The sequence below is a fragment of the Hyla sarda genome, chromosome 1 (genome assembly GCF_029499605.1).
Source record: "Hyla sarda isolate aHylSar1 chromosome 1, aHylSar1.hap1, whole genome shotgun sequence".
Taxonomy (NCBI): Eukaryota; Metazoa; Chordata; class Amphibia; order Anura; family Hylidae; genus Hyla; species Hyla sarda.
The window spans coordinates 150,497,838-150,523,447 of NC_079189.1; the positions used below are offsets into that span (position 1 = coordinate 150,497,838).

At 42.4% G+C, this 25,610-nt stretch overlaps 1 protein-coding gene and 1 long non-coding RNA gene across 5 annotated transcripts in view; one reads left to right on the forward strand and one right to left on the reverse strand.

Annotated features, from left to right (window-relative positions):
- OTUD4 (OTU deubiquitinase 4) overlaps positions 1-25,610 on the forward strand; it is a 70,562-nt gene that overhangs the window by 33,377 nt on the left and 11,575 nt on the right. For all 4 annotated transcript variants that reach the window (XM_056562864.1, XM_056562865.1, XM_056562866.1 and 1 more), the window contains exons 8-13: positions 562-619; positions 5,737-5,848; positions 8,967-9,031; positions 14,280-14,380; positions 24,097-24,218; positions 24,297-24,465. In XM_056562864.1, the coding sequence (XP_056418839.1) occupies positions 562-619; positions 5,737-5,848; positions 8,967-9,031; positions 14,280-14,380; positions 24,097-24,218; positions 24,297-24,465 (627 nt within the window). The remainder of the gene's footprint in view (positions 1-561; positions 620-5,736; positions 5,849-8,966; positions 9,032-14,279; positions 14,381-24,096; positions 24,219-24,296; positions 24,466-25,610) is intronic.
- On the reverse strand, positions 5,706-25,132 carry LOC130359614 (uncharacterized). Its single transcript, XR_008890326.1, has 4 exons — positions 24,952-25,132; positions 24,354-24,458; positions 8,948-9,011; positions 5,706-5,828 (listed from the first exon to the last, which is right to left on the reverse strand). It is a non-coding gene; the product is annotated as an uncharacterized LOC130359614 (long non-coding RNA).

Below are 25,610 nucleotides of genomic sequence, written 5' to 3' on the forward strand. Positions count from 1 at the left end.
GAATTATAGCTCCTATTGGTCATGACAGAGGGGCTTAAATATTTGTGAATGTAACACATAAACATAAAATGCTAAAATTTGCCTGTGGCTGTATAATTTAAAGGTTAATAATACAATACACTTCAGCTGTTGGCCTACTCCCACCTTACACCTGGACATGCGGCTTGGCGGAACAAAGTGCTCTGAATGGAGAGGGGAGAAAACTTCTGCCAGACACCTGTAGGAGGTTTTGCATCACAATTGTTTAAAGGGGTTATCCAGGAATAGAAAAACAGAGCTACTTTCTATTAAAAACCACTCCCTGTCTGTCTCCAGATTGGGTGTGGTTCTGCAGCTCAGTTCCATTAATGCCAAGTTTTTAAACCATACACAATCTGGGGACAGACGTGGAGCGGTTTTGAGAGAAATAAGCTATGTTTTTGTATTCCTGGATATCCCCTTTAAATGCAGCCTGGTCCTTCTCTCTGCTGACATCTGCCATTAGGGGAGATTTGGGAAGCCACCATACGCACTAGCTGTACCTTCACTTATTGTAAGAATTTGGTTTTCTAACTCTTTCAGAAAGAATATTTTGAGTTTTGGGGATATGAATGGATTTAAGTCTCACAAGGATGGCAAGGTAAGTTATGGGTTATACTATTGACATCTTTATTTGCAAATCACTGCACACAAGTTACACCAAAACATTTAGGACATCATGTACTTTCTCCCTTTCTGTAGCCTTCAGATATGCCTACCTATTCTTGGCTATTTCTGAAAACAGGGAATTGAGACTCTGGTTTATTGTTTCAAGGGGATTCCAACAGTTCACTTCCCACCAATCTTGTTTTATGGCTTATCCTATAAATGTCAAAGTAAAATAGTCTAGTAGTTGGGAAAACTCCCTTAAAGGAGTACTCCGGCGCGCACTTTTTTCCTTTTTATCCCGTCGGGGCTGCAAAATAAAACACATTTTCTCTTACCTTCCAACGAGCTCCCGGAGCTCCGGTACACTCCGGTACAGGTTTTCGGTCCGCGGGCTGTATTCTTCTTACTTCCTGTTAGCCCGACACGTCACACGGAGCTTCAGCCTATCACTGTACCGGAGTGTACCGCAGCTCCGGGGCTTGTTGGCAGGTAAGAGAAAGTGTTTTCTTTTATTTTGCCACCCGGATGGGATAAAAGGAAAAAAGTGCGTGCCGGAATACTCCTTTAACCCCTTCCCTTTTTGGCAATTTTTTTCCTTCATTTTTGTACTTTTGTTTTTTACTCCTCACCTTCTAAAAATTATAACACTTTAAATTTTCCACCTAAAAATCCATATGAGGGCTTGTTCTTTACGCCAACAATTTTACTTTGTAATACCATTAATAACTTCACTACAAAATCTACCATGAAACTAGAAAAAAATTATTGGTGGGGCAAAATTGAAAAAGAAAGCAATTTTTGTAAATTTTAACAGCTTCTGTTTCTACGCAGTGCAGTTTTCCGTAAAAATTGCACCATATATATATTCTGTATGTCCATACGGTCGCAAGGATACCCAATTGAATAGGTTTTATTTTACTACAAAAAAAACTACATGCACCAAAATTAATACATTGAAAAATGTCCTTCTGACCCCTATAACTTTTTTTTTTTTTTTTTTTTTTTCCATATAAGGGGCAGTATGAGAACTCATTTTTTCATCTGTACCATTTTTGTTTTGATCACTTTTTATTCATTTTTTTTATGGTGTATATAAAGTGACCAAAAATACGCTATTGTGGACTTAAGTGTACGCCATTGACCTTGTGGTTTAATTAACAATATATTTTTATAGTTCAGACATTTACACATGCGGCGATACTACACGGTTATTTTTATTTATTTTTTTTATGGGAAAAGGGGGGTGATTCAAACTTTTATTAGGGAAGGGGTTAAATCACTAACACTTTAATTTCACTTTTCAATGTTATAGCCCCCATAGGGGACTATAACATTGCACACACTGATTTCCTACACTGATCACTGCCATGCAATATCATTGTATTGATCAGTGTTATCGCCGCTCGACTGCTCCTGCCTGGATCTCGGGCACCGAGCAGTCATTCGGCGATTGAACACCGAGGAGGCAGGTAGGGATCCGCCTTGCGTTCTGCAAGCTGTTCGGGATGCCACGATTTCACTGCAGTGGTCCCGAACAGCACCACTGAGCTAAACGGCAATGTTTACTTTAGTTTTTGACGCGGCAATAAAGTTTAAAGGGTTAATGCTGGACATCAGCCCGATCGGCGATGTCCGGTATTAGCCCATGGGTCCTGGTGGCTTTTAGCAACCGGGATCCACCGGGTATGATGTGCTCTCACCTGCTGAGCGTGCATCATACCTCCTGAGCCGCAGATGGACGTTAATGAACGTCCATTTGCAGCAAGGGGTTAAAGAGGACCCATCACCTCCTGGGAAATGTGAATAAATAAACTTTCTCAAATATGTAGAATATTAATGAATTTCCACTCTAATTTATTTGTAAATCATTGGCCCCTAAATTAAAGGAGTACTGTAGTGGAATATGACTATCCTTCGTATAGGGGATAAGTTATAGATCGCGGGGGGACCGACCAATGTGATCCCCGCGATCTCCTGTACGGGGCCTCTCATGTATCTTTTATAAGATACATGGAAGGGGCGTGTCTGCTGCATCATTTGAGGGACAGAACGCCCCCTTCCTGCAGACTGCTGCGGCCCTGTACGGCCCAATTCAGGAGGTCCGACCACTATAACCCCCAGTGATTTTATTATATTCCACTACAGTATTCCTTTAACCACTTAAAGGCCAAGGGCGTACAGGTACGCCTTTGCTCCCTGATACTTAAGCCCTTAAGGACGCAGCCCATTTTCACCTCTAGGACAAAGCCCTTTTTTGCAAATCTGACCACTGTCACTTTAAACATTAATAACTCTGGAATGCTTTTACCTTTCATTCTGATTCCGAGATAGTTTTTTCGTGACATATTCTACTTTAACATAGTGGTAAATTTTTGTGGTAACTTGCATCCTTTCTTGGTGAACAATCACCAAATTTTATGAAAAAATTTAAACTTTAGCATTTTTCTAACTTTGAAGCTCTCTACTTGTAAGGAAAATGTATATTCAAAATAAAAAAAATTCTGGTTCACATATACATTGTCTACTTTATGTTTGCATCGTAAAATTGGCATGTTTTTACTTTTGGAACACATCAGAGAGCTTCAAAGTTCAGCAGCAATTTTCTAATTTTTCACAAAATTTTCAAACTATTTTTCAGGGACCAGTTCAGGTTTGAAGTGGATTTGAAGGGTCTTCATATTAAAAATACCCCATAAATGACCCCCATTATGAAAACTGCACCCCCCAAAGTATTCAAAATGACATTCAGTCAGCATTTTAACCCTTTAGGTGTTTCACAGGAATAGTAGCAAAGTGAAGGAGAAAATTCAAAATCTTCATTTTTTTTTACACTCGCATGTTCTTGTAGACCCAATTTTTGAGTTTTGAAAGCGGTAAAAGGAGAAAATTTTTACTTGTATTTGTAACCCAATTTCTCTCGAGTAAGCACATACCTCATATGTCTATGTTAATTGTTCGGCGGACGCAGTAGAGGGCTCAGAAGCGAAGGAGCGACAAGGAGGTTTTGGAGAGAACATTTTTCTGAAATGGTTTTTGGGGGGCATGTCACCTTTAGGAAGCCCCTATGGTGTCAGGACAGCAAAAAAAAAAAACACATGGCATACCATTTTGGAAACTAGACCCCTTGGGGAACGTAACAAGGGGTAAAGTGAACCTTAATACCCCACAGGGGTTTCACGACTTTTGCATTTGTAAAAAAAAATAATAATAATTTTACCTAAAATGCTTGATTTCCCAAAAATCTTAAATTTTTACAAAGGGTTAAAGCAGAAAATACCCCCCAAAATTTGAAGCCCAATTTCTCCCGATTCAGAAAACACCTCATATGGGGATGAAAAGTGCTCTGCTGGTCTCAGAAGAGAAGGAGCAAAATTCTTGCTCCTTCCCTTCTGAGACCTGTAGTGCGCCAGCAGATCACTTATCATCCCCATATGGGGTGTTTTCTGAATCGGGAGAAATTGGGCTTCAAATTTTGGGGTCCATTTCCTCCAATTACCCCATGTGAAAAAGAAAAACTTGGGGTAACAGCACCATTTTAGTGTCAAAAATCCAATTTTCCTTTTTCACATCCCCCTTCAACGGAAAGTCGTCAAACACCTGTGAGGAGTTAGGGTTCAATATTCCCCTTGTTACGTTCCTTGAGGGGTGTAGTTTCCAAAATGGGGTCACATGTGGGTGGTTTTTGTTTTAGGTTTATGTCTGAAATGCTGCAACTATTGGCCACCCCTGTGCAAATCACCAATTTAGGCCTCAGGTGCTCTCTAACTCCTGAGCCATGTTGTGCACCAGCAGAACACTTTACGGCCACACATGGGGTATTTCTGTATTAAAGAGAAAATGCATTACAAATTTTGGGGGTCTTTTTCTCCTCTTATCTCTTGTGAAACTTAAAAGTATGGGGGTACACCAACATGTTAGTGTAGAAATTTTTTTTTTTTTTGTTTGTTTTTTTTACATTAACATGCATATGTAGCCCACATTTTTTTTTTTTGTTAGGTAAAAGGAGAGCCTCCGCTCGTGTTCCAGCTGATTGAGACACCACATTTTCACTGCGGTGGTCCCGATCAGCGCCACTGAGCAGCCGGGCAACTTTCACTTTTGGTTTAGACACGGTGTTCAACTTTGAATGCCACGTCATATCCGGTCGGTCCCGGCATGTATCTGATGCCAGGACCCGGGGCTAATAGCGTGCGGCAGCGATGGCGGTGCCACACGCTATTAGCCCCAGGTCCCGGCATCAGATGCATGCCGGGACCGACCCGATATATCGCGTTATATCGCGGGAGCCGGCCAAGGATGTAAATATACGTCCTTGGTCGTTAAGGGGTTAAAGTGAAAGTGGTCAGATGTGCAAAAAACGCTCTGGTCCTACAGTGAAAATTGGCCTGGTCCTTAAGGGGTTAAAGGAGTATACAGCAGTAAGAGCTGACAATTTTTGCAGCTCTGACACTTCCACTGTGAGTATAAAGAGAATGAAGGATTGTGCTGCTTTCTTACTTGATACCATTGTTACAGTATAAGCAGCAGCTTGAAAAGTTATCCCCTATGCACAATAGTGGATTACAAACTTGATCGGTGGTTGCCTGATCCACACTGGTCACAAGAACAAAGAAAGGTTTTCACTCAATTATATGGAGCGCGGACTACATGTGCATGTTGCGATGCATTCATTTGGGGGACAATATTCCTCCCCTAAATGTTGAAAACTCTACCAATCAGCGCTTCTTTCTGAGTCAAAAATGCTTGGCTTTAGCTGCTCTCTTGTGCAGGTATTGCAGGAGCTCTGGTGTCAGTACCAGGAGTGGATCATGATGACAGCAAAAAAATAAGAAATGTATTTTCCCTTAATATTCCTTCTTAGACATTTTGGTATCTCCATGTCCATAATGACCCAATCAATAGTTTTTTTATTTTATTTACTCCACAAAACCAGCGTGGAAACCTAGCCTTATGGCAATATTGTTTAAAAAAAAATAAATAAAAAAAACCTGTGTAAAATTTCATAATGCAGTACATCATACTGATCTACAGAATAAGTGTCTATATCGTGTCATAAGTAAGAAGGAACTGAATTGTGTGTTTTTTGCTTTTTATTTTCTCTTTCTGCAGCTTCCCCAAAGAAGGTCTGAACCACCTTCTTTCCCCCCATCTGTTTTTCGGTCACTTAATGCAGGAATATATAGAAATGTGGAGTACGAAGTCTGGAAGAAATCACAAAGAGGTAATAATATATTAAAAGGGTACTTTAATAAAAAAAAAAATATATATATATATAGTTAAAAAACGGTAGGGAACCGGCACTGTATCAATGGACTTCAAGTCCCAGGTGGGTGCTCAGCTTCAACAGGTTCAAACTCCAAACCTTCCAACGTAAATTCCCAAAAAGGAAGCGGCACTCCAAGTTGCAAAAAGCAGTGTGTTTATTCACCCATCAAGTCAATGCGACGTTTCAGCCTCACAATCTGTGTTACATCACTTCCTTATATATCATCAGAAGTAGTGACATCATCAATTCATTTGCATCAATTAAATAGTGCAACATACAAATACAAGTGTGCAAATACATTAATGTCTCAATAAATACATTACAAGAGTATACAATATCCGTATACAACATATACAAGTGCCGATCATCATTTCCACAAATATATAGCAATAAGTGCGGCATGTAAACAGATATACACGTCATCCAAGGAGGTGGTCCCTCACCTTCAAATTGATGTCTCACCTCTGATTCGCCACTTCACCCATGCGTCTTCTGTTTGTAAACAAATCGGGTGCGCAAGTCAGGAAGTGCGCTGTTTCATAGCGTGCTCTTCATTAACTTCCCAAGTCCCGGTCTCTGTATGCGCCCAGCGCATGCGCATTAGGCAAAAAATGACCTGTGTCTCCATGTAGGATGTGGGCAAGGCAATAACACACAAGCGGTGCGCACACTCCATGTGTGATCATTCATGGGCCATCTTGACACAGGGCAAATAGCCCGTACACCATCATGATTGCCCAGAACGTTCTGCCTAAGTACACCAAACAAGCAGAAGTTGCAGATGTCAGACTAAATACACTATGGCCCTCATTTACTATTCTAAACCCGACTTCTTTTGTCGGGTTTTTTTGGCGCATCTTTGTCTGCGCCATGTCACAGACATCGTGCGCCAGTCTGCGACACGATGCAACATTTTTTCCCGACGGACCCGATGTGGATTCTCCCAAACCCGAAAAAGGGGCGTAACCCGACATTTCTGAGCTTTCCCACATATTTATAAAGGTTTCCAACCCGAATTTGTTGAATTGTTGTGGATTTTTTCCCGACAACTCAGAGGAGTTGGAAACGAAAACCTACAAAACCCAGTGCGACAAACAGGATGCGACATAATAATAAATACCAGGGGAAAAAAGCAGTCGGGTAAGAAAGCAAGATAGACTTGCAACCCGATTTTCTAAGTAAATGAGGGCCAATATTTGTCAAAGAAGCCCAATCTCGCAAGGAGAATAGGAACACCATGGTTCAGGAGAGTGGTTAAGACAAATCCAGGCTAAGGTCCCGAGAAATCAAGATGTGGGAAAATGGGTGACAACTCTCTAGACTCCAAGGGCTATTATGCTAAGTGGAACCGTTCCCATAGGTCACTCTGGTGCAACACTATTAAGCCTACACAGTACCCTTATATGTCCTCAGTGTATGCTGAGTAGTCACACACCTAACGGACAGGTGTGATCGTCAGTACACGATCTATAATCTATCACAGCCCGATCCGGTGTATGTTTTACTCATGTCTGAGTGGTTTTGGGGGATCAAACCCAGTGTCCCCAAAGTTCTATTGAGACGAAAATTGAGTGTTAAGAGCCCCCTCAGGGCTTCTCCACTCCTATGTAAATGAGAGAGATATGGATATTATATATAACTCATTGCCCATACAGAGTACAGTTGTGCCACTCCCTCCTAGAAATCAAGGGAAGAATGAATTGATGATGTCACTACTTCTGATGATATATAAGGAAGTGATGTAACACAGATACACTGCTTGCGAAAGGCCTCATTGTGAGGCTGAAACGTCGCATTGACTTGATTGGTGAATGGTAATGGATACCTATGATTTTTGTAAAAGTTTGACATCTTAGTGACACATGAAAAGTTTTCATTGGTTGGGGTCTGGATGCTGAGGCCCCCACTGTCTGCTTAAATGAAGCAGCAGAAACGCTCAGCCCCTTTGTTTCTGATAAAGGTGAGAACAGATACAGAATGTGGGTTTGTAGAAAGTTTGTAAGACTTGCCATGAATTCTTTCACAGAGCTGTTGGCTCACTGAGGAAATCCTATCGTAAACGAAGAGGAACTGCACTCAACTGACTGATTTTATGCTCTGTTTTTGGGATTCTATAGGTCATAGCACCTAGACCCCCACCTCCCCAAATTTCAGTATCAAACGTTTAACAATCTGCTTTGAATTCTTGTTTTTTCTATCTGTTTTTGTTCCAGAACCTTCATACAGATTGTATAAAGCTTAGAGAAGGAATTGCAGGTATAATTTAAATAGGGTCCTTGTTTTGAGCAGTATTGCAACATCATATGTTAGACAAGATGTACACAATTCTTTCTTTATGACCATTATCCCGAAGAGACAAAATTAAAAGTAGGTTGAATATGTTTTTATAAGAAATCTCCAAAAAATAACCTTCTGAATGAAGCAATTCAAAAGGTGACATTTTGCTCTGAACATCAAAGCCCCTCAATTGTTCCTTCTTGGTAAGGGATGGCAAGTCATGACAGTTCACTGGTTAGGAATATACGTCACTTCTGCCCTTATCTTTGGATTTCTTTTCCTTATACCACCTGGTACTCTCAAAACCTACAAACTATTTACTTTGACAAGCTTATACATGTCCTGAGATCTCCTCTAACAAGGCAACAATTGCTTGTTGAATCTCCCACCTTTTATAATTTCACCCCAATTTCTTGTAGATTGTAAGCTCTGAGGACTACTCTACTAATGTATTTAGTTTACATTGTCTCCTGTAATATTACAAGCTGCCTGCTGCTGTAAAAGATTATTCGACTATAAAATATGCATAAAAATAATGCATAGAACTGTATATTTTGCATTTGTCTAGGCCAAAATAGTGAAGTGTTTAAGCAATTTTAGCTGTTTTCCATTTTGACTTCACTTCTAAGATAAGTGTGTGTCTATAAGCTAGGTAAGAGCACAAGTTGTAACTCATTGATTTCTTTGTGATTTTTAGGAAATTAATTATAATTAGATATAATTAAGCCAACTATTGTACTCAAGGACTTAACCTTGATCACGCTCTTTAGTCCTTACTTTATCTGTTGCATTTCAGATCAGCAAAAGCTTGACTTCTCCATTGCTGCTGGAATGCAGTATTCTGTTGGAGACAAATGTCAGGTAAATTATTGCAAATTACTGTGTTTTTTTCTAATTAGAAAAGTTTTAATAAACAAATAATCTAAATGAGATGTTTATAAGGCTTATTGTATAATGCTAACAGATTATTATTGTTTAAAATGTTAATTTCTGGTAAAAAAATAATAATAAAAAATTATTCTTTGTTTGCTTCCAGTATATATAAAAAGCTGTCCTTGTCCAGATTAGATAACTTTTTATTATACCTAGACAAACCCTGAAATTTCCGGAGCAGAAAACTTTCAACTGGAAATATTCAGTGAAAGATCCTCTTTAAAGGGTAACTCCGGTGGAAAACAATTATTTATTTATTTTTTTTTTCAAATAAACTGGTGCCAGAAAGTTGAACAGATTTATAAATTACTTTTATAAAAAAAAAATCTTAATCCTTCCAGTGCTAATCAGATGCTGTATTCTCCACAGGAAGTTCTTTTGTTTTTTGAATTTCTTTTCAGTCTGACCACAGTACTCTCTGCTGACACCTCTGACAGTGTCAGGAACTGTCCAGAGTAGGAGAGGTATGCTCTGGGGATTTGTTCCTACTGGACAGTTCCTGACCGTCAGAGGTGCCAGCAGAGAGCACTGTGGTAAGGCAGAAAAAAAGAACTCCACTTCCTCTGTTGCATACAGCAGCTGATAAGTACTGGAAGGATTACGATTTTTTATTTAAAAAATCTTTTTAACTTTCTGGAGCCAGTTAATATGAAGAAAATGTTTTCCACCTGAGTACCCTTTAAGGGTAGGTTCATATGTGCATATTTAGTCATTGACTTAAAAGCAGAAAATCTGAATCAAAATATGCACGTTTGAATGCACCCAAGATAAATAAAATTATAGCAACTGCACATACCAAAATAGAAAAAAGCTGTAGCAGACGGATGTAACCAAAATACGACTTTATTATTAAAAGCCACAATTAAAATACATAGGAATGTCCCAATACCGATACTAGTATCGGTATCTGGGCCAATACTGGGTATCTGCATGGTATCGGGGACTCGTCTAATGTCCCAGATACCAAATCCGATACCTGGTGTAGTGCTCTGCTGCCCCGTCCTCCGGTTTGCATCACTTCCGCTGCCCCGTTCTGCCGTCCGCATTATGGCGTCTTATGGAGGAGCATGTGACATACACGTCACTCAGCTTCCTCCGTAGTGTTACGATAGCGACGTGTGTGTCACATGCTTCTCCATAAGACTCCATAATGCGGACGGCAGAATGGGGCAGTGGCAGTGATGAGAACGGAGCTGCGGATCGGCAACACCGGACAGTGAGCAACTACAAGAGGGGGAGGGGGATGTTAGTTGGTTTCTGTTGTCTACAAAGTAGGGCTGCTATCTACAGGGGGGTCTTCTGGCTACAAAGGGGGGCTTCTGTCTACAGGTGGGGGTCCTGCTGGCTATAAGGGGGGGGGGGCCCTGCTGTCTAATGTCTGCAGCTATCTATACTACCTACAAGGGGATACTACCTACTATTAAAGGCAATTTTACAGCAGAGTAACCAGCACTAACTTTAATTTATAAGTAGATTGTGCAGGTGACCTGGTTTCTACCGCTGCTTACCATGTGAACATCGGTGCAATCGCTCCTGAGACATTGGTCTCCCGCCAATGCAAATTCCCTGTTCTGCGCCAAAGGGGAAGAGAGAAATCTTGGCTCATACTACAGCAGCCGCCTCCATTGTACACAACAAGGAACCTACATATCAGCTCAGTAAGCAGCGCCAGAGACCGGGTCACCCTGGTGTCAGATTCCCTTTAAAATAAAAGTACGCTTACTTGGTATCGGCGAGTACGAAAAGTATTGGTCTTAAAAAATGGTATCGGGATATCCCTAAAAATACATGTATAACAAGGAGGAATAGCAACTGATACACAGGACATCCCCTGGATAAAGTGCAAATATGTTATGCGAACATTTAAATATGAATGTATAATAAAGTGGCAATTGCCACACGCTATAGGTCTAAGTAAAATGGGTATGTCAATAGAGTGCACACAATAAATATAAAGAGGTAATGTAAGGAGTATAATGGGTTTGGACAATGCTACACTTAGCATGCAGGTAGTTTTTAAAGCGTTCACAGAAAATGCATGAGTGCAAAAGGTGCAGGCTGAAAACCCACAAGTGAAAAAACTTGTGACAAGCGTATGGATACGCTTGTCACCAGTTTTTTCACTTATTGGTATGTTTTCAGCCTGCACCTTTTCACATTACCTCTTTATATTTATTGTGTTCAATCTGTATTGACATACCCATTTTATTTAATAGACATAGGTATCAGAAGTACCAGAGCACTGGACTTGGTAAGGTAAGTAAGCTGTTTTCCATTAGTTTACACCCGTAGCAGGCCGGTTGCTTGTTTGCCATATATCCTCTTGGGGAAAGCCCTTTAGAGACTGCAAGCAGAAGTATTGAATGCAATGAGGCATCAATATACAAAATTGTGTAATTTGATTATACAATTAATAATATATATGTTAAAACTGTAATACCTCTTTTAACGTTACCTTCAGTAATTGCCGATACGATAATGCCCAAAATCGTGATTATCGGCCGATAATATCAGCCATACAGATAATCGGTCGATCCCTAATTTGTAGTCAATGTACTCTTATGTTACCTACAATGCATTTGGAAAGTCTTCAGACCTTTTCACTTTTTTCACAGTTTATATTGTGCCAAAATAAAAATTCCTTTCCCCCACCAATCTGCACTCAATATCACATATAGAGAACGGCCGCTGTGCTCTTGGGAACTTTTAGCGCATCAGAAATGTTTTTGTATCTTTCTCCAAATCTGTGCCTCTGCACAATCCTGTCTGAGCTCTACAGGCAGTTTTTTTTTTTTTTTTTTCCACCTCCATGGTTTGTTTTTTGCTCTGATGTACGTTGTCCGCTCTGAGACTTTTTATATAAAAGGGGTGTGTCTTTCCAAATCATGTCAAGTCAATATCATTTACGAAAGGTGACTCCAAGATGTAGAGAAAGATTGAAAAGCTAAAAAATTAAGAATGAAGGAAAAATTCCAGATATCGGCGCAATCCACCAAATAAGTGTGTACAGATCAGTGACAAGATGCTTTAAAAATCTTAATCCTTCCAGTACTGATCAGCTGCTATATTCTCCATAGTAAGTTCTTTTCATTTTGAATTTCCCTTGTCTGACCACAGTGCTCTCTGCTGACACCTCTGTCCATTTTAGGAACTGTCCAGGGCAGGAGAGGTTTGCTATGGGGATTAGCTCCTACTCTGGACAGTTCCTAAAATGGACAGAGGTGTCCGCAGAGAGCACTGTGATCAGAAAGAAAGGAAATTCAAAAAGATAACAACTTCCTCTGTAGTATACAGCAGCTGATCAGTACTGGACGGATTAAGATTTTTTTAATAGAAGTAATTTACAAATCTGTTTAACTTTCTAGCACCAGAAAGTTTTCCAGTGGAGTACCCATTTTAATATCTGCTGCTTAGTCACATTAGCACTTCACATGGGTTGAATAACGGTTTTACTGTGATTCCCACCTGTACCATACATTGTACCTAATGTGTTAGTCCGTTATTTCTCCTACCCTCATGGAAATCCTTCCATAGTCTGCCATTGATTGGGTCTGGTTTGTTTATGTGGCAGAGGTACCCTATCCTGTTCTAGTGTTTTGAATCTGACTTTGGTTTTCTTCCTAATGTGCACCCTCATAATCTGAGAGTCGACCATATGGTCCCCCTTATAACTTTCTGCTTCTCTCTCCAATTGTTGACCACACCATATTTTTTCTTTGCTGGTCGACTTCAAGTGTCATCCAGGTTTCTGTTGCTCTATTGACTGCATGACTTATGCTGTCAGGACATGAAATTTTCTGACACTTTCTGCCTTGCCTTGGGCCTTTGCTCTTCCATTAGATTGGATTGTTCCTGCTTGTCTTCCACACCACTGGCACCCTTGCTTGTTGCTTTCCAGTTGTATTTCCCCTCTGTTTTTGGACATCCCACAGTCTTCTGTGGCCCTCAATGATACAATTGAGAAAATAGGACTTTTGTTATACTCACCTCTAAAGTCTCTTTTCTTGACGAGTACATTAGGGGACATAGCTCTCTCCTGATTCTTGTGTTTTGCCTATTTTCTGGCCCTTCCACATGATCTTCCTTATGTGTGCTCAATTCTGACCTGTCCAGAGTTTTGAAGGGTCAGTAGACTTTCCTAATGCTTTGTATGTATGAACATTATGCTCAGAAGTTGTTAGCTACCTCCTGATATTTATATACCTTTTTCTAATACTGACTTTAAAATCCTATTATTTAACAATAGGTCAATGAAACTTTAGCATGCATTGTGTTCATGGCTCACCTCACATTTATTTGTATAACTAATGGCTTGGCGGTATACCGGTTCATACCGAATACTGAAATTTTTGTCCTGCACGATATGAATTTTTTCCCCATACCGCAGTACTGGTTTGGCCCCTCCCCCTCGGATGAATGAATTATTAGCCCAGCCCAGCGCTGCGCTGTCCCCATCGGGGAACTAATCATATGTGACCTGCAAGCGCTGCCCTCCTCGTCCTCCTGTTTGTTGCTGGCTGCCGGCGCTGACACACTATACTGTACGCTGTATCCTTATGCCTGGGCTGCAAAATATAAACAAAATAAACTTTAACTCGCCTTTCCCGTCGGTCGGGACTTGCTTCCTGGGGACGGGAACGTAGGACAGCCGTCAGCCTATCACCGGCCGCAGTGATGTTCCGCCTCGGCCGGTGATAGGCTGAGTGCACTGTTATGTAAGAAGCTGGCTGGCTTCTTACATGCCAATGGGCCCAGCCTATCACCGGCCGAGGCGGAACATCACTGCGGCCGGTGATAGGCTGACGGCTGTCCTACGTTCCCGTCCCCAGGAAGAGCGTGAGGCAGGCGTAGGAACGTGCGTTAGTTTATTTTGTTTACCTTTTGCAGCCCAGGCATAGGGATACAGCGTACAGTATAGACCGTCAGCACCAGCGGCCCGCAACAAACGGGAGGATGAGGAGGGCAGCGCTTGCGGGTGATATGAGTATTTACCCCTATGGGGACAGCGCAGCGCTGGGCTGATTATTTATTTTTGGAGGGGGGGGGATACCGTTATATACCGTGGAACCGCCATAAGTTACAAAAATACTGTGATGCACATATTTGGTCATACCGCCCAGCCTTATAACTAAATACATTGTACTTATTGATCCATTCTGGTAATTACTGGTTGTAGGTCCAATTGGAGTCAGGAGGAGTGTTTTATAATGCCCACATCCAGGAAGTTGGTGCAGATAATGGACCGGCTGTCGTCTTTGTGGAAGAACTTGGACAAAAGTACGTATTTGTGTTTTTTGTGTTATTTCCCGATACTGCTCATACCTCTTACTGGAGGTTAGAGTAGTTTCTTTGGGCCAAGGTAAACAACCTTGCTGTAGCTGTTTAGGACTAAATAAAATGTGAGCAGAAGTTGCCTAAAGGGGTTATCCAGTGAAAGACAACTTTATTCCCTATCCCAAATAAACTAACCAGTGTATATTACAAATATACATATAATGGTATTGTCTACATTATATAAAACCTTTTTGGTTCTTTAATTTTTCAGAGGCATTTTTAACCTCTTAGGGATGAAGAGCATACAGGTACAACCCGGCATCCCTGCTCCTTAACCCCTTAAGGACTCAACCCATTTGGGCCATAAAGGAGAACTCCGGAATAGGAAAACTATCGTCCAGACTGCCGGCAGTAAAAAAAAAAAATAAATAAACATGTACATACCTTCTTTCACTCCCCGGTGCCTCCGTTACCCAGCTCCGGCCTCTGCCGCGATCCTCTTCCTGGTTGCCGGTGGTCGGCGAGTCATACTGCGCTCAGCCAATCACCGGCTGCAGCGAAGTCCCGACTCGGCCGGCGATAGGTTGAGCTGCAGTGTGAGAACACTTCAAGGCACACAATTCTTCACTACACCGGCACCTGCTGCTGAGGCCGAAAATGTCACACTACTGCTCAGCCTATCGCCGGCCGAGTCGGGACTTCGCGGCCGGTGATTGGCTGAGCGCAGTATGACTCGCCGACCACCGGCAACCAGGAAGAGGATCACGGTGGAGGCCGGAGCCGGTTACCGGGGGAGCGAAGGAAGGTATGTACCTGTTGATTTATTTTTTTATTTTTAACTGCCGGCAGTCTGGATGATAATTTTCCTATTCCGGAGTTCTCCTTTAAGGACTCAGCCAATTTTATTTTTTAGTTTTTTCCTCCTCTCCTTCAAAAAATAGCTTTTATATTTTCATCCACAGACTAGTATGAGGGCTTGTTTTTTGCACGACCAGTTGTCCGTTGTAATGCCATCACTTACTTTACCATAAAATACTATTTGTGTGGGGAAATTAAAAAGAAAACCACAATTTTGGAATGTCTCGTTTTCACGCCGTACAATTTACGGTGAAAATGACAAGTGTTCTTTATTCTTTGGGTAAATACGATTAAAATGATACCCATGATAGTATACTTTTCTATTACTGTTGCACCAAAAAAAAATTGCAAACTTTTTAACCAAATTAGTATGTTTAAAATCCCCCTATTTTGAAGACCTATAACTTTTTCATTATTCCTTATAAGCTGCGGTATGAGGGCTCATTTTTTGCGCTGTGATCTGTACTTTTTGATACCATATTTGCTTATATAAAACTTTTAATACATTTTTTTGGAATAAAATGTTATAAAAAAAAAGCAGCTATTTTGGATATTTTTATTTTTTTTACGTTCACGACGTTCACCGTACGGTATCATTAACATTTTAATTTAGTCGGATATTTACGCACGCGGCGATACCAATATGTATATAAAATATATATTTTTTTTTACAGTTTTTGGGGGTGAAATAGGGAAAATGGGACAATTTACCGTATATACTCGAGTATAAGCCGAGTTTTTCAGCACGATTTTTCGTGCTGAAAACACCCCCCTCGGCTTATACTCGAGTGAACTCCCCCACCCGCAGTGGTCTTCAACCTGCGGACTTCCAGAGGTTTCAAAACTACAACTCCCAGCAAGCCAGGGCAGCCATCGGCTGTCCGGGCTTGCTGGGAGTTGTAGTTTTGAAACCTCCGGAGGTCCGCAGGTTGAAGACCACTGCGGCCTTCAACATCATCCAGCCCCCTCTCACCCCCCTTTAGTTCTGAGTACTCACCTCCGCTCGGCGCTGGTCCGGTCCTGCAGGGCTGTCCGGTGAGGAGGTCGTCCGGTGGGATAGTGGTTCCGGGCTGCTATCTTCACCGGGGAGGCCTCTTCTAAGCGCTTCGGGCCCGGCCTCAGAATAGTCACGTTGCCTTGACAACGACGCAGATGCGTCGTTGTCAAGGCAACGGCTCTATTCCGGGCCGGAAGCGCGGAGAAGAGGCGCCCCCGGTGAAGATAGCAGCCCGGAACCACTATCCCACCGGACGACCTCCTCACCGGACAGCCCTGCAGGACCGGACCAGCGCCGAGCGGAGGTGAGTACTCAGAACTAAAGGGGGTGAGAGGGGGCTGGATGATGTTGAAGGCCGCAGTGGTCTTCAACCTGCGGACCTCCGGAGGTTTCAAAACTACAACTCCCAGCAAGCCCGGACAGCCGATGGCTGCCCGGGCTTGCTGGGAGTTGTAGTTTTGAAACCTCTGGAGGTCCGCATGTTGAAGGCCGCAGTGGTCTTCAACCTGCGGACCTCCGGAGGTTTCAAAACTACAACTCCCAGCAAGCCCGGACAGCCGATGGCTGCCCGGGCTTGCTGGGAGTTGTAGTTTTGAAACCTCTGGAGGTCCGCAGGTTGAAGACCACTGAGGGCGAATGATGAGAAGAGGATGATGAAGGGGGGGTGTGGGATGATGAAGGGGGGTGGGGATGATGACAAGGGGATGATGAAGGGGGGGTGTGGGATGATTACAAGGGGATGATGAAGGGGGGATGTGTGGGATGATAAGGGGATGATGAAGGGGGGATGTGTGGGATGATGACAAGGGGATGATGAAGGGGGGATGTGTGGGATGATAAGGGGATGATGAAGGGGGGATGTGTGGGATGATGACAAGGGGATGATGATGAGGATGTTAATGACGGGTCTTGATGATGACAGGGGGGGATGAGGTATTTCCCACCCTAGGCTTATACTCGAGTTAATAACTTTTCCTGGGATTTTGGGTTGAAATTAGGGGTCTCGGCTTATACTCGGGTCGGCTTATACTCGAGTATATACGGTAAGTTTTTATTGGGGGGGGTTTTTTCCCCTTTTTTTTTTTTTTTTAACTTTTATTTTTACACTTTAATAGTCCCCATAGAACATAGCACTGATCAGTATTATCGGTCATCTTCTGCTCTGGTCTGCTCGATCGCAGACCAGAGCAGAAGACCCGTGGAAGGCAGGTGAGGGGACCTCAGTCTGCCGTTCTGGATGATCGGATCTCCACGGCAGCGCTGCAGGCGATCCAATCATCCATTTTAGTGACTGCAATGCTGCAGATGCCGTAATCTATATTGATCACGGCATCTGAGGGGTTAATGGCGGACATCCGCGCGATTGCGGATTTCCGCAATTACCGGCGAGTTCCTGGCTATCGCTCCGATGCTCGTGGTTATGTATAGGACGTAAATGTACGTCCTGGTACCAGCTCACCAGGACGTTCATTTACGTCTGGCGTCGTTAAGGATGGAGGGCGTATCTGTACGCCCTGATCCTGTTAACGGGGTTAAACCAGTTTCAAAAGAGAACGGGTTAAACCCCGTGGGTCCTGGTTGCTACCGGCAGCCAATCGGGCCGATGCCCGGGATTAACCCCTTAGACTCCTCTATCAAAGTTGATCGTGGCGTCTAAAACTAAAACCGTCCCAACAGCTCAGCGAAGCTGATCGGGACTATGGCGACAAAATCGCACTGTCCCGATCAGCTTACCGGACTAAGGCTGGGTTCACACTACGTTTTGTCCCATACGGGACCGCATACGGCAGGGGGAGCTGAAAACTTGCGCTCCCGTATGCCTTCATATGCGGTCCCGTATGTAATTCATTTCAATGAGCTGACTGGAGTGAAACGCTGACTCCGGTCGGCTCATTTTTGCCCCGTATGCGGTTTTCCCACCGCACCTAAAATCGTTGTTGACGACGATTTTAGGTCTGTGGAAGACCGCATACGGGGCAAAAATGAGCCGACAGGAGTCAGCGTTTCACTCCAGTCAGCTCATTGAAATGAATTACATACGGGACCGCAAGTTTTCAGCTCCCCCTGCCGTATGCGGTCCCGTATGGGACAAAACGTAGTGTGAACCCAGCCTAAGAGAGGGTCCTCACCTGCCTCTCCGTCGTCCGATCAGCAATCTACCGCTCGATGTCTGCTCAGCAGGCGGAGCAGCAGAGTGCAGAGAACACTGATCAATGCTATGCTATGGCATAGCATTGATCAGGACATGTAATAAGGCGATTGCATGTTTAGTGATAAAGAATAGAAATCATATGTGGTATCGCCACGTGCGTAAATGTCCCAACTATTTATTAAAATATAAAGTAAGCTAAACTGCACGGTTCATGGCGTAGACGTAAAAAAATAGCGAATTCCAAAATTGTAAAATTTTGGTCACTTCATATACCATAAAAATATTAATAAAAAGCGATCAAAAAGTCCCATCAAAACAAAAAGGGTACCAAAAAACCAGACAACGGCGCAAAAAATGAGCCCTCATATAGCCCCATATATGGAAAAATAAAATAAAGTTATAGGAGTTAGAAGATGCCAATTTTGAACTTTTTTTTTTCCTAAGTCGTCTCGATGATGGCACCCTGAGATTGCCTCCGCCTAATTTGGACAGGAAAAACACGGAGTTTAAAACCCCCACCCCTTCCTCTCCATTCCCAGTGTTTTCCTGTCCTGATTAGGGAAGGAATCTCTGATTGTGCAGGAGATCTTTCCTGCTAGGGGTTACTTTGTTGGTTGGCCCCATAGATGTTTTTTTTTACCAGATAGTTACCTGCATTCAGTGCCGACACTGGTGAAGATCCGGACATTTCTTCCTTTCTCCCCTTGTGGCACCCAGGCGGGCTTATGCAGGGGAGGGGCGATAGGGGCCAGTTCACGGTCCTCAGGTCGCTAGGCCGGAGGACTCTATGGTAAAACGTCACTTCTGGTGACGTCTGAGTCCTCCGGAGGCCACTTCCGGCCATGTGTATGGTGTCAGACATCACTCATGGCTGGAGTAGAGGCAGGGATTTCAAATCCCCAGGTATATAGGACAAGATTTAAATGGCTGTAGGTGCTTACTCTGGTGGAGTAAGCTCTATAGGTGACCGCTCCGCTGCTGCTGACGCCGCTGCTGACTCCTGCCGTGACCCGCTGCCACTACCGCGGTAGAACTGCTGCCATTTTTTCTGTCCTATTACCCACCACAAGTTCTATTGTGAGTACATCTGATGCTCTATCATTAATTTTGCTATTACCATTGTGGGTTTCAAGCCTCTGACCGTTCCCTTTAAGGTGCTATCTGTCACAGCCGGACATTTTTGCTGCTGCTACAGTTGCCGTTTCCACTATGTCTACACCGGTCAGGGCCCCTGAGGTTTATCCCGTAAAGATCAAAGGAACCGTAATGAGGGCCTATGGGGTTTTTGTACCCTGGCCTCTCTTCGGAACTACTGTCTGATCCTTTCCTCCCTTTATTTAGGGAGAAAAGGATACTCCTTTTGGTTTCTGTAAAAGAAAAATCTAAAACAAGGAAATGTTTAATTTGTAAGGAGCCTCAGGTTTATTCAAAAATGGACCTATGTAAAAGATGTGTTGCCAGTATGGTCTCTGAGGAGACTCCTGATATTATGAAAGATATTAAAATGATGATTCAGTCTGAAAAAAAAAAAAAAAAAAAAGTCTCGGGTGGTCTCTTTCGCAGACTCTGATGCTAAGTCTCATCAAGACATTGAAGAGGAAGGATGTGTAGACAGCCCACAAGAGGATACAGGGTTTAAGACCTGTTTGTTTAACTCTGAAGACATTGATGAGCTAATTAAATCTGTTAGAGCCACCCTTAATCTTGAAGATGTACAGGAGGTTACAACCATTCAGGATGAATTATTCGGGGCCCTAGGTGATCGTATATCTCCCTCCTTCCCTGTTCATCCTAATATTAATAAAATCATTAATGATGAATGGGCTAGGCCTGATAAGGGGTCCTTCATTCCTAAAGACATTAAGAGACGTTATCCCTTTGCCGAGTCTGACTCCTCTAACTGGGACACTATCCCTAAAGTTGATACTCCCATAGCCAAGGTGGGCAATAATACTTCACCATTCGAAGACTCCTCCCAATTAAAGGATCCAATGGACCGAAAAACAGTCTCTTGAAAAAAAAAACTTGGGAGGCAGCGGCTACTTTGCTTAGGCCTAACGTAGCTTCGACCTGTTACACTTACAGGCCGATACTCCTAAAGAGGATATCATCGAAAGTCTGTCCATTCTTAAAATGGCTACAAACTTTGTAGCTGATGTATCTGCAAAATCTGTCAGGTTATCTGCCCACACAGCATCCTTCTAGAAATATTGACAGAACAGCAAAGGTTAAAATCCTGGAAGGTGATGTTACCTCCAAAAACAAATTGTCCGTCCTTCCGTTCCGTGGCAATTTGTTTTTGTAGGGGCGTCATCCTACGCCCCAATTGGGAATCAATGATTCCCAACCCTTGGATAGTCAACATTATTCAAGAGGGTTACCAGGTAGAGTTCTACTCTCCCCCAAGATTTGGGGTAACCAAACAATCCTCAGGTCCCCTAGCCTTAATCCTCCAGGGAGTCCAGAATCTATTAAGTTTAGGGGCAGTCATAGAGGTCCCAAAAGACCAGAGGGGCTCAGGTCATTATCCTCATCTGTTTCTAGAAGCTAAATGGGAAATTCAGGACTATCATCGATCTGAAACCCTTGAACAGACTAGTTACATACAGAAAGTTCAAGATGGAAACAGTGAGGTCAGCCATTCACCTTATAAAAAAAAAAAAACAGGGCAGTCATGGCCACATTATATCTCAGGGACGCTTACTACCACCTCCCTATTCACAAAGACTCCCAATCTTTTCTAAGATTCGCCGTCCAGTGGGGTGGCAGAGTCCACCACTTTCAATTTTTGTCTGCTCTTCTTGCTCTCCTCAGCCCCCCGCATTTTCATTAAAGTTATGGGGGAGGATGTTGCTGTTCTCAGGAAGGAGAAAATTCTTGTAATACCATATTTAGACGACATATTGATTGTGGCGGACTCTATTCCTTATCTAAAGGAACATATAAAAAGAACTGCTCAGGTCCTTCAGGATTTCGGTTGGATCTTGAACCTAGACAAATCTGACAAATCCCCCCCCCCCCCCCCCCCCGACCCTCCAGATATATCTTCCCAGGACGTTCCACTAGAGCTTGTGGGCTCTGCTCTCCCTCCGGAGTGGATGTCTTCCCTCTCCCAGTCTATTTCTGACTTGGCGCAGGTCTCCCATTTCGTGGTGACTGCTCTGGAAAAGTCTTCTTTATGCCAGCCCTCCAGGAAGGCTAGCTCTCCTTATTTAAGGTGCTTTCAAGAAACATCCTAGGGATTTGTCCTCTGGCTCGTCTCCAGAGTCTGGAAGCAAGGCGCTCACCCCCCTGTTTCTCCTTCTTTGGCAGGGGCCTTTTGGGTCGCGCTCCGGACCTTCTCGCTCAGGGTGTGATCGTTTCAGTTCCTCCCAAGGAGTGCTTTTCAGGTTTCTATTCCAACCTGTTTTTGGTCAGAGATGCCTACCTCCACATACCATTTTTCCAGTACATCAGCAGTCTTTGCTTTGCAGTTCCAGAGAGCCATTTTCAGTTTGTGGCCGTTCCTTTTGGATGGCCACTTCTCCAAGGGTCTTCGCCAAGGTCTTGGTGGCAGTGATCGCCCTCCTGAGTGCAGATTATGACGGTTCTCCGCTTATCCTTGTGGCATCCCTGTCCGTATTCTGGGGTTTATGGTTTTAAGGGTGGGTAGTTTTTAATAGGTGGGTCCTGTGGTATTTTGTACTTCTAGTGTAATTTTCAATAAAGCTACTTTTGAATATGAATTGTCAGTTTTTGTAGTTTATTCTATTGTAGCATCTGACAACATAGGAATTGTAGGTTATTATAAAAATATAATGTTAATTAAGCCCTACAGTCAATTGCGTATTTTTGTTCATTTTGTAGACCCTAAAAAAACTATTAAAAAAGTGATCAAAAAGTCCCATTAAAACTAGTACCCGTAAAAACTTCAGATCACGGCGCAAAAAATGAGCTCTCGCACATCCCTGTATATGGAAAAATTAAAAAGTTATAGGGGTCAGAATATGACAATTTTAACCCCTTGCCGCATATGGACGTTAATAAACGTCCATAAGTGGCTCCCGAGGTATGATGCGCGCTCAGCAGGTGAGCGCGCATCATACCTGGTGGGTCCCAGTTGCTATAAGCAACCAGGACCCATGACTGATGCCAGACATAGTCGATCTGGCTGATGTCCGGCATTAACTCTTTAGATGCGGTGGTAAGTTGATCGCCGCATCTAAAGTGAAAGTAAAAGCTTCCCGATCAGCTAGAACGCAACAGAAGTGTGCCTTACCTACCTGCCTCCTGCGCATCTGATCGGCGATTAATTGCTCCAAGCCTGAAATCTAGGCTTGAGCAATCAACCGCCTATAACACTGATCCCTGCCATTGCAATGGCAGTGATCAGTGTAATGAATCATGTCCCTATGGGGACTAAAAAACAAAAAGTTAAAGATGATATAACCCCTTCCCTAATAAGTTTGACTCTCCCCCCTTTTCCCATAAAAAAAATATAAACATGTGGTATTGCCGCGTGCATGAATTTCCAAACTATAAAAATATATAGTTAATTAAACCGCACGGTCAATGGCGTATGTGCCAAAAAAATTCCAAAGTCCAAAATAGTGTATTTTTGGTCACTTTTTATACCATGAAAAAAAATTAATAAAAAGCGATCAAAACAAAAATGGTACCAACAAAAACTTCAGATCACGGCGCAAAAAATAAGCTCTCATACTGCCGCGTACATGGATAAATAAGTTTATAGGGGTCGGGAGAGGACAATTTTAAACGTATACATTTTCTTGCATGTAGTTATGATTTTTTTCAGAAGTACGACAAAATCAAACCTATACAAGTAGGGTATCATTTTAAACATATGTACCTACTGAATAAAGATAGTGTCATTTTTACCGAAAAATGTACTGTATAGAAACAGAAGCCCCCAAAATTTACAAAATGGCGTTTTTTCTTCCATTTTGTCGCACGTTGATTTGTTTTTCTGTTTAGCCCTAGATTTGTGGGTAAAATGACTGATGTTATTACAAAGTAGAATTGGTGGCGCAAATAATAAGCCATCATATGGATTTTTAGGTGCAAAATTGAAAGGGTTATGATTTTTAAAAGGTAAGGAGGAAAAACTAAAGTGTGAAAATGAAAAATTGCCAAAGAGGGAAGGGGTTAAACATACAAATTTTGGTGCATGTAGTTAGGTTTTATGTTACTAAATCATATCTTTATTTTGTAGGTCCATATGGTCGCATGGATACTTAATTTATATAAGGTGTTATTTTACCGAAAAGCGCACTTCGTGGAAATGGAAGCCCCCAAAATTTACAAAATGGCGTGTTTTTTTCAATTTTCTAGATTTTTGGGGGGTTTCGCCGTAGAATTTGTGAAATGATTGTCATTACAAAGTAAAATTGGTGGCGCAAAAAATAATCACTCATGGGTCTGTCGGTGAAACATTTTAAGGGTTATGATTTTTTTTGAAGGTGAGGAGGAAAAATCAAAAGTGGAAAAATGGGTTAAAGTGTACTTGTTGTTGGCAATCATATTGGTTGCTCTGGGCAGCAGCTCCACTTTTACTCTGCACAGGTTTTGATAAATCTCCCCAGTAATCGCAGTTGTTGCTGGTTTTCAATAGGTTAGGTTTTTGATCATACAGTTCTAGTATCTAATTATATGATTCAGAAAATGTCCGGTTTTTCTCTAATCTGTTGTTCATTAAATTTTTTGTTTCTGTAGACACATTGTTCAGTTGAAATATCTTAAGCCAATTCCTTTAAGTAGTAGTACAGATGGTTGGAACACTGTTGCAGGTAAAAAGATAAAAAAGACCTCTGGAAGTGGTACAGCTGGCCATACAGGTAAGTATATAAGCTCAGATTGGTTTTGTGTATTAAAATGATGGGTTTGGCTGCTCTAACAATTTTTCAAACCTTTAGAGAAGGACAACAGAGGACAAAGAAACTATGGAAAAGCTGTAAAAATGCAGCCCCTACCTTCTCGCCAGCAGCAAACTTCCATGAACAGGCAGCATGGGATGTCTTCAGATCAAGCTACCCTAATTGAAAACAAGGGACGGAGCAGGACTCCCCCAAAAGTGCCTGGAAGGTAAAGTTACATTGACTTTTTACAAAGATTAGAATCCTGATTATGAATGTAACTAAAAACAAATCTTAAATGAACTAGTCAAACTAAAGACATTTACAGCTTATCAGTAGAACATATAAATGTCTGGTAGTGGTTTTACCATTAGACTTCCCTTTCCCTCTGGATCTAAAAGTTAAGAAATATAATTTTCATGGGGCACTTGCTATACTTTTTATGCCACTCAGTATGACTATGTTCTGAGTTCAGACTACAGAAATATTCATCTGGGGACATCTGACTGTACCAGATGGGATAGCCTTTGATTTAGTGTATTTTTATATTTCCTTTTTACTTGTCTTCCTGCTTCGTGTTTTGATCTGGGTTCCTTTTAGGGGTCACAAGCTCCTTCCCTGTGATCCCACCCTCCCCTCTTTCCTACAAATAGCTTTGAAAATTATGTAGTTGCTGATTCTTTTTTTCCCCAATAAGTAGATTTTTTTTACTTACCGTAAAATCTTTCTCGGAGGATCCGTTGGGGGACACAGACCATGGGTATATTCTGCTGTCACTAGGAGGCTTGAGACTAGGCAACAAGAAAAGTCTGCCCCGCCCACAGGCACCTGAGCTAATCAGTTTAGTCCCAGAGCAGTAGGAGAGGACCGACAGGTAAGAAAAAAACAGTAACTGTCAGAGGAAACCACAGAATAAAAATTTACTGAAACTCCCTCTGACAGGTAACCAAACCAGGAATACAAGAATAAATGGGTGGGTGCTGTGTCCCCCAATGGATCATCCAAGAAAGATTTTATGGTAAGCATAAAAATCTACTTTCCTCTATCGGCTCCATTGGGGGACAAAGACCACGGGACGTACCAAAGCAGTCCCCAGGGTGGGTAAAAGATTCCCAACTTAGGTGAAGGCTGGACAACAGCCGCCTGCAACACCTTGCAACCCAGATCGGCATCAGTAGATGCAAAGGTATGTGCCCGGTAGAATTTTGTTAAATTGTGTACGACCAAGTGGCTGCTTTACAAATTTGCGAGGCTGAAGCCTTGTTGTGGAGAGCCCAGAATGCTCCGACAGAGCTGTGACCCTGAAAGGTGGAGTCTTCCACTTGCAGCGATAAGCTTCTGAAAAGACAGAATGGATCCACCGTGCAATCGTGT